Source organism: Salvelinus namaycush, chromosome 17 (assembly GCF_016432855.1).
Source record: "Salvelinus namaycush isolate Seneca chromosome 17, SaNama_1.0, whole genome shotgun sequence".
Lineage (NCBI taxonomy): Eukaryota > Metazoa > Chordata > Actinopteri > Salmoniformes > Salmonidae > Salvelinus > Salvelinus namaycush.
The window spans coordinates 4,150,353-4,162,616 of NC_052323.1; the positions used below are offsets into that span (position 1 = coordinate 4,150,353).

General features: G+C 40.1%; 1 protein-coding gene across 4 annotated transcripts in view; it reads right to left on the reverse strand.

The window, feature by feature from the left end:
- LOC120062240 (LIM domain-binding protein 2) overlaps positions 1-12,264 on the reverse strand; it is an 88,010-nt gene that overhangs the window by 17,193 nt on the left and 58,553 nt on the right. For all 4 annotated transcript variants that reach the window (XM_039012064.1, XM_039012063.1, XM_039012062.1 and 1 more), the window contains exons 4-6: positions 8,201-8,323; positions 4,432-4,515; positions 1,916-2,039 (exon numbers count right to left, since the gene is read on the reverse strand). In XM_039012064.1, coding sequence (XP_038867992.1) covers positions 1,916-2,039; positions 4,432-4,515; positions 8,201-8,323 — 331 coding nt within the window. The remainder of the gene's footprint in view (positions 1-1,915; positions 2,040-4,431; positions 4,516-8,200; positions 8,324-12,264) is intronic.

Genomic DNA, 12,264 nt, shown 5'->3' on the forward strand with positions numbered 1-12,264 from the left:
AAACATTTATGCAGAATTGAAGGTCCCCAAGAACACAGTGGCCTCCATCATTCTTAAATGGAAGGAGTTTGGAACCACCAAGACTCTTCCTAGAGCTGGCCGCTTGGCCAAACTGAGCAATCGGGGGAGAAGGTCCTTGGTCAGGGAGGTGACCAAGAACCTGATGGACACTCTGACAGTGCTCTATAGTTCCTGTGTGGAGATTCCAGAAGAAGAACCATCTCTGCAGCACTCCACCAATCAGGCTTTTATGGTAGAGTGGCCAGACGGAAGCCACCCCTCAGTAAAAGGCACATGACAGCCCGCTTGGAGTTTGCCAAAAGGTACCTAATGACTCGCAGACCATGAGAAACAAGATTTTCATGGTCTAATGAAACCAAGATTCAACTCTTTGGCCTGAATGCCAAGCGTCACGTCTGGAAGAAACCTGGCACCATCCCTACGGTGAAGCATGGTGGTCACAGCATCATGCTGCGGGGATGTTTTTCAGCGGCAGGGACTGGGAGACTAGTTAGGATCGAGGCATAGATGAACAGAGCAAAGTACAGAGAGATCCTTGATGAAAACCTGCTCCAGAGAGCTCAGGACCTCAGACTGGGGTGAAGGTTCACCTTCCAACAGGACAACGACCCTAAGCACACAGCCAAGACAATGCAGGAGTGGCTTTGGGACAAGTCTCTGAATGTCCTTGAGTGGCCCAGCCAGAGCCTGGACTTGAACACCATTGAACATCTCTGGAGAGACTTGAAAATAGCTGTGCAGCAACGCTCCCCATCCAACCTGACAGCGCTTGAGAGGATCTGCAGAGAAGAATGGGAGAAACTCCTCAAATACAGGTGTTCCAAGCTTATAGCGTTATACCCAAGAAGACTTGAGGCTGTAATCACTGCCAAAGGTGCTTCAACAAAGTATTGAGTAAAGGGTCTGAATATTTATGTAAATGTGATATTACATTTTTTTCTTAATTTAATATAAATTAGCAAAAAATTCTAAAAACCTGTTTTTGCTTTGTCGTTATGGGGTATTGTGTGTATATTGATGAAGAAAAAAAACTATTTAATACATTTTACAATAAGCTTGTAACCTAACAAAATGGTCTGAATCCTTTCCGAAGGCACTGTACACTATTCAACATGCAATTGAACAAAGGTTTATCCCCTTGTGCACAATTAGACAGTGACAGTTCAACCTCTCCTTTTTCAAAGGGTCTGTTCAAGAAGATTCTACGCTCAATGACAGTGAAAACTTAAAAAAAAATCAAAAGTAAGAATTCAAACCTCTGGGGAGCTATCAGCGAGGGAGTTGGATCTTGTAGTTTGATTACACCAGCCACCCTTAATTAAAGTTCAGAAGCCTCGCACATTACACAGATCTGAGTCAAAGGGTTTCTACTGGTGTTGCTTTTTAAAGACGTCTTGTCATGCCCTGGCGAACATTGCAGTAATTTGCAGGCCTCAAATATGTCCAAAACACCTGCTCATTTCTACTCCAGCTTTAACACTGCACAGCCAATTTAAGCCAACTATTTTTCAAGAACCACCCTTCAAACATCAATCATAAAACCTTGAAATGTCTGGTTACAGTCTATTCAAATAGAAATTGTCTGTCTCTGGAATTGCTGATAAATTTCCCGATTCCTGACAGGGAGAATACATTATAAGTCTACGCAATATAATAGATATTTACCTTCTCTGTTCTTCAACATGCTCTCATTAGAAATTAGACAATCCAACCATTGTCATTATGTCACCTCAGCTCTCCTATTACTTATAAGTCACTAAAACAACATTGTCTGCGTCCCATAGGTCTCTGGTGAAAAGTAGTGCACTATAAAGAGAATATGGTGCCATTTGGGACACTGCCATTGACAGCTGCAGACAAGTGTGTTTGGTTATTAAGGCAGTACAAACGTTACCTGGCGGGGCCACCATTCTCTGCCACTTCTGGAACAGGCATGTCTTCAGACAGTCCCTAGGGCTGAGGTTGTAGGTCTTGTGCCTAGACATGAGCTCCTGCATGGGCTCCAGGATGACACACAGCTGCAGATGGAGAACAAGAACACACACACACGCAAATGTTAGATTCGGAAGTATTAAAACGCACACGTATATAGAGTGCATGTTTTCCATGCTGGTGAAGATGGATCTTTAATCACTATGTGAGCTTTGCTCCAGAGGGTATCACCTATACATGCTGAATCTGAAACTCTGTGTACAATTTGAGAATCCAACAAGGAGCATCATCAAGTGACCTATGACGTCATCACAAAGAGGACACGCGGGCCAGTTTGGCAGTTTGAATAGGACAGGCTTTCGCATGTGGCAAACAACCTCCCTCAACAGTTCTCTTAACCAGCCAATTCACATACTCATAGGCCTATTAAAACAGACCTGGGCCTGTATTCAAAGTAGGAGTGCTGATATAGGATCAGTTTCGGCTTTTAGATCATAAGGAATACGATTATATGTAAGGGGGACGGACCTCATCCTAAATCAGCACTCCTACTCTGAGACGTAAAAAAAAAAAACCCGACCAGCGAGTCACAGGGTCCACCAACGCCATTCACTCTATTACTACAGAGCTATTTTATAATGGCATTGGACTGTCTGCAGGCAAAGTGAACATGCATGTAGCCCACTAAACCCATGTTTGTTCTTTCTCTGATACCATCCTCTTGACACGACTATATCCCCCCTAGCTCAGGGAACAATCCCTGGATTTGAGCCTGAAAACTAGTGCTATTTTCAGGTTGAATGGTAGGAAGCCTGCTTTACGGCTCTAATACATGGAAAGGCTTAAATACACTGACCCCGCAAAAAAAAGCCGGTTTTGACCCTTGGCCAGGAAAGCGTCAGTCTCTTTGGGAAGAACTGATAAATGATGGGAAACACACGAGTGCCTTTCGAAAGACAATAAAGACTCCATTTATGTGAGGAAAGGGCGTATTTTATCTGAACAGCGACACTAAGATAGCGAGATAGAAATCGCTATGGCTCACTGTGACGTGAGGAAGACTGATGATGTTTACTCAAAAGTACAGTAGGAAATTACCCCCACGTCGACCTCCAAAAGTCGACCAATTCCTAATTCGCCTCAGTACCAAGAATAGGATTTGTTGGTGAAAAATTACAGGGGGTGTTTTTATTTGGATAAATGAGGTAGGTTGTGCGGAAGGGTGTCATTTAAAAAAACGAACCAACCCTCAAAGGAATAGCCTAGTAGTTCTACACTAACGGCCGATGGATAAATGTCCTATAGGTAATGGATGATATGCTGTCAATAACTGAAAAGCAAGGCGTAATTCGATATTTATCAGAAATAAAAGAGAGGTTTTAAAATTCAAAATAAAAAGGTGCGATATATATATATATATTTTATAAATGACAATAATATAGGTGTGTTATGACACAAACATCTCCAAAACTGCACTCAACATATTCCATATGATTATCCCATATGCATTCCATAATCATTTTCACGGTAAGCTGCTATGGATCTCGAGAAGACAAAAACAACAATAACGAGGACAAAAAAAACAAGAAGTCCAACAAAATGGTAAGAATGGTTGTTCAAAAAATCAACCCCCCCAAGCCCTCTTTCTCTGTCGCTCTCTCTCTTCCTCCCCTCTCTCTCTCTCCACAGTCTTCTAAATAAACAGTGGCTAGGCACTTCGCCGTCTCTCCGCCCGGCATTTCACAATTATGAGTCTCAACAGGGAGCGTTCATTAATGTTATGCTAATTTTCTCGATCCAATTAATTCGCTCCCTCTCTCTTTTCTCCCTCGTTCTTCCTCTCTTGTTCTCCTATTTGGAAATCGGAGCTGTCACTCAGTCTTGGAATGAAAAGCACAAACAAAAGAGAGCTGAAATACTGACTAATGTATTCTGGTGCAGGCTGCTGGGACTTTTACTAAGTATATGTTATAAATACAGTGAGGAATGGACCTAAAAAGTAAGCAAGGATATACATATAGGGATATATGCCAGCTATATTGTGATAGCTGGCAGTCTGTCAATGTTATTTTGTATATTCAAACTTGAAATTCTTAAAATATCCTGAAAAATAATCTTCAGGTAGGCATACCTAATTAAAATTGTGGTTGGCATGGCATGGTACCTATATCAAGGTGATTGATATATTGAGTAGTGGCGGCGTGTGAGTGTGTTTGTGCGTGGGTGCATGTTTGTGCCTGTCTTTGTGTGTGTGTCTTTATGTGAGCGTGAAAGGAAGAGAAAGAGAGCAACAGACCCACACAGACACAGACAGAGGAGAGAGAGAAAGGGTGATTGAATTAAAGTGTGTGTGTGTGTGTGAGAAAGAGCGAGCGAGAGAGACAGAGATACAGAGAGAGGCAGATAGACAAAGAGAGAGAGAGAGAGAGAGAGAGGGCGATTGAATTAAAGTGAGAGCGAGAGAGAGAGAGCTCTTACCCTGAGGTAGTTGAGGGTGAAGTTGGTGAGCCCCATGCGAGTGATATTTTTGGAGAGCTGCTCCAAAACCTGGGGGTCTTGTGCCTAAGGGTTGGGGAAGGGGGAGTGGGGGGTAATGACATTGAGAGAGGCAACATACAGCATTCATTTATATTAACTACTAATATTAACTTGTTAGCACTATTTCATATAGTATAAGTCTTCAGTCTGAAAATGCAGTGTATTAACAAACCAAGAGACAGCTTGGCCTGGCGCATGCTTCCATTTCGAAGCTTATGAAAAATGCATAGTCTCATCTCCAGTTGTATCTTTGTGTGGAGAAAGTCAGGAAGGAAAATACCAAGTCGTTCTGTATTGTCCAAGAGGAGAGAAAGACAGAACTATGCTTTGCTTCTGCTCTAGCATTGGCTAGGTCGCTATTGAACCAACGACTACCATAAAGTTGCGTCTGAGTATGTGGATAAAGGACGATTGAAAAAAAAAAATTTTTAAAAAGAAAATGGCTTCATCTTAGACTATGATTTTAAATTGGAAATTAAATATCAATGCCAACTAGCCACCTCATTACAGCTTATTATTGTGAGAACCTGTGACTCCAAGAGGTGTCAAATGCTTTTTCAACCGTGGTTATCAATAACTACATTGAACACCATTTGAAAAAAATTATCATTGTCAGAATAGTCTAACCTTGAAGTACCCACAAAACTGTGAGACTATGAAATACCCACAACATTCCAAAATGTGTGCTTTTACAAGAAATTAATGCTCGAGCAAAAAACGGAATGTTTAAAATGTTATAACAAAGCCTGCGATGTGTGTGTGTACATGTTTGTGTATTGTCTGCATTTGTGTCTATGTTGGTGTGTGCATGTCTGTGTGCACACGCACAAGCACAATTGTGTCTGTCTAAATTCAGTTTTCTCATTTCCAGACCTAGCTCTCTCTACCTTTTTCATTAGTCGAGGCTATGATCAAAAGAGCTAACTCACTTTTACACATCACTCCCATGCCTGTGAAATATCAGGCCAGGCCCCACAATACCCTACTCTCCTGGAATTAGTGGGAATACCCACAGGGGCCAATTTAATGGTGTGTGAATTTCATATGAAGATTTGGCAAGAAGGAGGCTGGCTATACGTGGAAAACTACTTCTTAAATATAACTGTAGGCTCACACGGCTGAAGAAAATAGACTGTTTCTATCAGTCATCGTTGCACACTTCAAGGTAGGCTATGCGTTTAGGTTATGATAGGTTACATGCATATGGGTAATGTATTTGATGCATACACATTCAAGATACCAGAGTATGCCAAGAGTATGACTGTGCACTACTGAATATAATATACTATGTCTAACGTATGGAATTATGACAATTTATAAGTTGCTCACTTCACTGGGCTTCCTTCCGCGTGACTATTATGTTGAATACACTTACTGGAATTAAACAGATTATTAATTTGACCTTTTTTTTTGTTGTTGCTCAGGCTAGGGCCCTCTTTGATCCAAGCCTTCCTTTGATGTCTGCAAATAAATTGGGTTTATAAAATCCCTCCAAATTGGGACACTTTCCAAACTGCTTTGTATGGCTTTTAAATTCATATGCTATGAATAGCATTGAAGTGTCTTGGTGGAGTTGAGGCACTTTAGACACTGTGGAGTCGGACTCGCATTACATGTTGAGGATAGGATACACCTGAATGGAAAATGGGCAGGTGACATATAGTTAGAGGACTCATCTTTGTATTGTGCCATTATAGCGTCTGTGAGAGCACGGGCAGCGCCATTGAGGCCATCTCCATTTTCAAGTTGTAAATGTTCTTCTTCTTTTGTTTGAAAAAAAGCATAAACCTAATATTGGTGACTTACCGCCACCTGCATTGCTGGAGCCATGAAGCAAATCCTGCATGTCATTCATTTATTGTGGCCACTATATGGCGGTGATATAGCTTAAAGCCATTTACAAACCATGCAACCAATTGGCCCCAGGTTAAAATTCACTACTTTGATTCATCTGCTTTCTATGCCCTCATATTTAGCCTCACATTGAAGTGTTTTACCAGTTTATTTTTAGGACAATCATGGCTACAAGAACACAAAACTATTTGAAATGAACAGTTTCATTAATGAGTTTTATTGACAAATGTCAAAGAACAAATAATGCTCGCCACGCAAAAAAAAGAGTAGAAAAGAATGCTGTAAGTACAGAAATTGTTTGCTCAGTGGGATAATGAATATCCAACTAGTCAGTGACAACCGTGTGGAGTTTGGAATTTGTGACAGCAACTATGTGAGCTTATTACAGTATTATAGACACTATGTCCTGGGATTTCCTATGATCTTCTATGTAGAAGACCCTGACCTTCTAACGACTGTTGTGTGGCTTGTGAGCATCATAGAACAAAACATTACATTTGCGTGTTCGTGTTTCGTGAGAGTCTCAGCTTTTCATAGTGGGTTTATAATACTTTGTAGCTCACACCGTTTTCGAGATTCACCCTTGTCTCACAAGCACATCTCTAGTACAACTGTCAAACCAAGATGTTTTTACAACAACTTTAGCATCCCGCTAACTTTTTGCTGCCTTTCCTTTATATCTGAAAGGTATTGCAGGCGACAAAACCTGTACTTTTATTTCCTAGTCATTATTGCCGTAATGTATTTAAATGTCCCGCCAACCCGTCAGCATAAACGTTTCCTTACATCTTACCATCATTGGCAATTGGCACAAATTTAATCATAGCCTGGTCCAAATAGAAACATTACTTGCTCTATTTTGTGGACAAAGCATGTCAATCAAGCAAGCCAGGCAGCTAAAAGCAACTTTCTCTAGATAATGACTTGGTTTGTTGCTAACATTAGCTAGCTGTTTGCTATCTCCAACATTTTGGGTTTAACTGTAGCCACCTTTTTATTCATAGCATGAAAATCAACACATTATAGTACAAATGGTTTACAAGTATGGTGATCTGCTAACTGACTGAACTTACTATTGTGAATGTGAAGAAATGAAAGCAGTACATTGAAAGCAGCATTTCCGTCGGATTTAGAGCTTGCTCTCTCACATCAGGTTAATATGACAACGATCGCAACAACAGAGTCAAAGTTGAATGTCTCTTGCTCAGTTGTGGCAAGCAATGGCGATATAAAAGGTGAATGCCGACAAGAATGTGGAAAATATTTGGCTGTTTGAAAGGGGACCATATATACATTGCCCAATTATTTGTTCTGTCAACATACCGCAAATCCTATGTCAATAAGGTATACTTCAGCCTCCGTCAATCGCACAGGCTAATGGTGGAAGAAATAGACGAATCCAATGCAAAAAAACAGAAGTCTGTAGCAAACACACAATGTTTAAAAGGGGTTAGAAGCACTAAATTATGCCGGCGTGAGTGTGGGACTCAAGAGGTTGAAGAAGACAATGCTCTGATCATTGGCTGATTGCTCCCAACCCATCCTCACCCAGTTTACTACTTTAAAATGGTGGAAGCCCTCAATGGCAATGTCCATGCAAAACTGAGTATATCCATGATGACTTCCTCAACATTCTCTATGGTTCTCACCATTATAATAATTCTCTATCATTCTCTATGGCGTGTGGGTGGCACATGTTGATGATGTCAAAGCATAGAGTTGAATATAGGGCACATCTCTGCATCTTGCTATAATGGCTTCGGTGACAGCATGGGCAGTGCCCTCTATCCAACTCTATGTGTTACATTTGTATGGGTGTGCAGTCAGCGCATGTTGATGATGTCACACTACTCACGTGCATGGCTAGGATGCTGCGGGGGATGAGTTCTCGGTTCTGCCGGATGGTGAAGTGCCAGGTCTTGATCCTCATGAGGTCGTCAAAGGCAAATTCAAGAATCAGGCGGCCCTCTGTGCATACCTGTCCCAACAACAAAGATGGGGTAACACTTTCTTAGAAGGGGGTATACATAAGGCATGCATAACACCTTCATGAGACCAAGCATGACACATTTATGAGTGTTGCAGTGTCATCCATAACAACCTTTGTAACAAATGCAAGCCTACTCAGCTTCATTCAATATAGGTTTTCAAAATCCCTTAGTACACAGTAGGCTACAGTTTACGTCCCCTTTGACATCATTCCCCATACTAATGTACAGTGCATTCAGAAAGTATTCAGACCCCTTCACTTTTTCCACATTTTGTTACGTTACAGCCTTATTCTAAAATGGATTAAACATTCCCTCATCAATCTACACACAATACCCCATAATGACAAACCGGAAACGCAAATGTATTACAAATAAAAAACAGAAATACCTTATTTACATAAGTAATGCACAGTATTTATTTTACAATCAGACATTTTTAATTCGCTGGCATGCGGACATCTGTTTATTGGGTAATCACAACAGGGATCGATTTTTATGAGCAAGGAATGATTGTCATAAAACTCAGCGTGTCCTTCAGTTTCAAATTTGTTCAAGTTGTTTGGAATTGGGCAGACTATTATTTACTCTGTCCTTATTCAGCAGGTCTGTCCTTGTTCCTCTCATCCCTCACACTCTCTTGAAGATGACGTTGAGAGGAGTGTGTTTACGGCAGAGACAAAATAAGTTTGGGTCAGAGAGAGTTGCCAATTAAGAGACAAGAGAGAGAATGAGAGAGGGAGAGTGTGCAAGAGAGAGAGAGAGCGCAAGAGAAAGAGAGACAGTATGAGTGAGAGAGAGACAGGAAAAAAACACATTCGCCCCTTTAGCCGAATTCAGTGTTGTAGGGGCCCTTGCAGTTCCCGATGTTCCGTTGCTGTGGCAACCGGAGGGAGAGGGAGGGAGAGAGCGGGCAAAAAAAAGAAGAAGAAATCAGCTGATTAGTTGGCATGGCAACCGAAAAGATGTAATCCCACCAGACACACTCTAATCAATGCCCCCAGCACAGATGGTCTCTAGAGGATCAACAAGAAAGAGGCTGGCGGGCATACAGGCCTGGTCACGTGGTATCACTCCGCAACCCTGGAAAAAAATGAAAAAGTAGAGAAAAAGGGATTTTTTCCCCCTCTGCTATCTCCTACCATTGAATATATGATTTAACCCATTCTGGTGATGTAGTTTAGTCTATGCTACTTGGCTACAATGTGAGGATGTTTCTCTATGCAGTATGCACTGTCTGGATTTTGTAGTCATAAATTATTCTGGCCAATGAGATTACATTTCGGGAACTACTTTCTGATAGTTAGCAAGTTAGTCGTTGGATATCTAACAATGTGGTTGTCTTTAGATCTGTGCAGATTAGACAGAAGAAATATTTGAAAATAATCCTAACTGTTTAATGGACAATGGAAAGGGCTTTCATTCTAGTTTGATTATGATTCCAACTGTTTCTTAGACTAGTGCACTCTGGCCACAGGGCAAAAGTATGAGTTTAACAATACTGGCTACAGATGTAAGTGAAATTCTGTAACGCTTTCATTGGTATTAACACAAATACCTACACATGCTAAAATATATTTTTTGTACATTGTGAAACATTCTATTCGGAAACTCCATGAAGCGTTATCAGGAAGTTAAACAGAATATAAAGGGGCCAATAAATGTACAGAAATATTGTCCAGAAAGAAAGACATTTTATCATATGTGTACTGTACACTACCGGTCTTAGAACACCTACTCATTCAAGGGTTTTTCTTTATTTTGACTATTTTCTACATTGTAGAATAATAGTGACGACACCCAAACTAGCAGTTGGAACCAAAAATCGCCAATTTGGACTCCAGACCAAAGGACACATTTCTACCGTCTACCGGTCTAATGTCCATTGCTCATGTTTCTTGGCCCAAGCAAGTCTGTTCTCCTTATTCGTGTCCTTTAGTAGTGGTTTCTTTGCAGCAATTCGACCATGAAGGCCTGATTCACACAGTCTCCTCTGAACAGTTGATGTTGAGATGTGTTTGTTACTTGAACTCTGTGAAGCATTTATTTGTGCTGCAATTTCTGAGGCTGGTAACTCGAATGAACTTATCCTCTGCAGCAGAGGTAACTCTGGGTCTTCCATTCCTGTTGCGGTCCTCATGAAAGCGAGTTTCATCATAGCGCTGGATGGTTTTTGCAACTGCACTTGAAGAAACTTTCAAAGTTCTTGAAATGTTCCATATTGACTGACCTTTATGTCTTAAAGTAATGATGGACTGTCGTTTCTCTTATTTGAGCTGTTCTTGCCATAATATGGACTTGGTCTTTTACCAAATAGGGCTATCTTCTGTATCCCCCCTAATGATTGGCTCAAACGCATGAACATTTAAGAAGGCACACCTGTTAATTTAAATGCATTCCAGGTGACTACCTCATGAAGCTGGTTGAGAGAATGCCAAGAGTGTGCAAAGCTGTCATCAAGGCAACGGGTGGCTATTTGACGAAATATATTTTGATTTGTTTAACACTTTTTTGATTACTACATGATTCCATATGTGTTATTTCATAGCTTTGATGTCTTCACTATTATTCTACAATGTAGAAAATAGTCCAAATAAAGAAAAACCCTTGAATGAGTAGGTGTTCTAAAACTTTTCACGGGTAGTGTATATAAACTGTACAGCCAAAATTCTGCCAAAATTTGTCGTAGCAACTACAACATAGTGAAGATTCTTTATTGGTTGGCTATTATTCAAAATCTTTACCAATAAAATGGCTTTACAAAACCTTTACTCTTACAATACTACACTTCATGGGACTGTATGAAAAGTGCAGGCAGTTGATAAAAATTGTAGTGAATACAAACAGTGGTCATAAAAAGGTAAGGCCCCTTGGAGAGTCCCAATTGATTTAAGAAGCCTGTAATAAATCTTCTCCACATTTGCTTTGCTAAGGGATCTCAGTCACATATTCTGGGAGGAGAGAGTAAAACAGCATCACAAGCTTGCTCAAGAGACATCATTCTCTACTGTATAAAGTGCTGCTGTAGGCCTAGAGCCTCCTTCATAATAGATTAGGTTCATATATAAATATTATTTAAATATACACATTCATTATAAATAAGGGTGTAATAGAGCATTAATAATACATGTGTAACATATAGTAACATTATAAAACATCATCATATACATTCATTATGTATTAGTCTGTAATCGGGTGGCTTGGGGTTAAACACCCCCAGGGTTAAACGCCCCCCCCCCCCCCCCTCCTGTAATTCTCACAGAAACCACTTTATGTCACCAAAACATTTTTCAACACTTTCCCTGGATGCCACTAGTTTTGCTCAACTAAACATGTAATCTGTCTCATCTTAACGTTTTAAGTCACTCCAACAAAACGATTTAGAGGTACATTGATCTAATATTTTGTCCTTTAGAAAAAGTTAAATGTATAACTTAATGGAGTTACATCTATATGTGTATATATATATATATATACACCAGTAGGGGAGCCTAAAGATAAATAATCCACTTGGTCAGAGAGAAAAATGGTCATCAGTTTCTAATAAAGTAGTACAATTTAAAGTGAGTATGTTTGGGGCAAAACCTCCTGGGCAATCAATGCAAGTCAATGGTAGCTATATTAGCATTTTCAAATCATGTCCAAATCATCTATAAGTACCCTCTTTGATTTACACAATCAATTTTGAGATACAGTCATTTAATGATGATTTGAACGGGAAGGATGAAAATAAAAAGAGGGGCCATACATCAAAACGTCATTATATTGAAGATATTAATAGTGAGATGTGCAATGTAATTTTGATATCGGGGCAAAACACCCCCCTTTCTAAAGTTTCTGTTTTTATTAAATAACAAAAATATATATAATTCTGCCAATTTATTTCCCTTCAAAATGTGTTTGCCTATGGATAGCCTGTAGGCACATATCT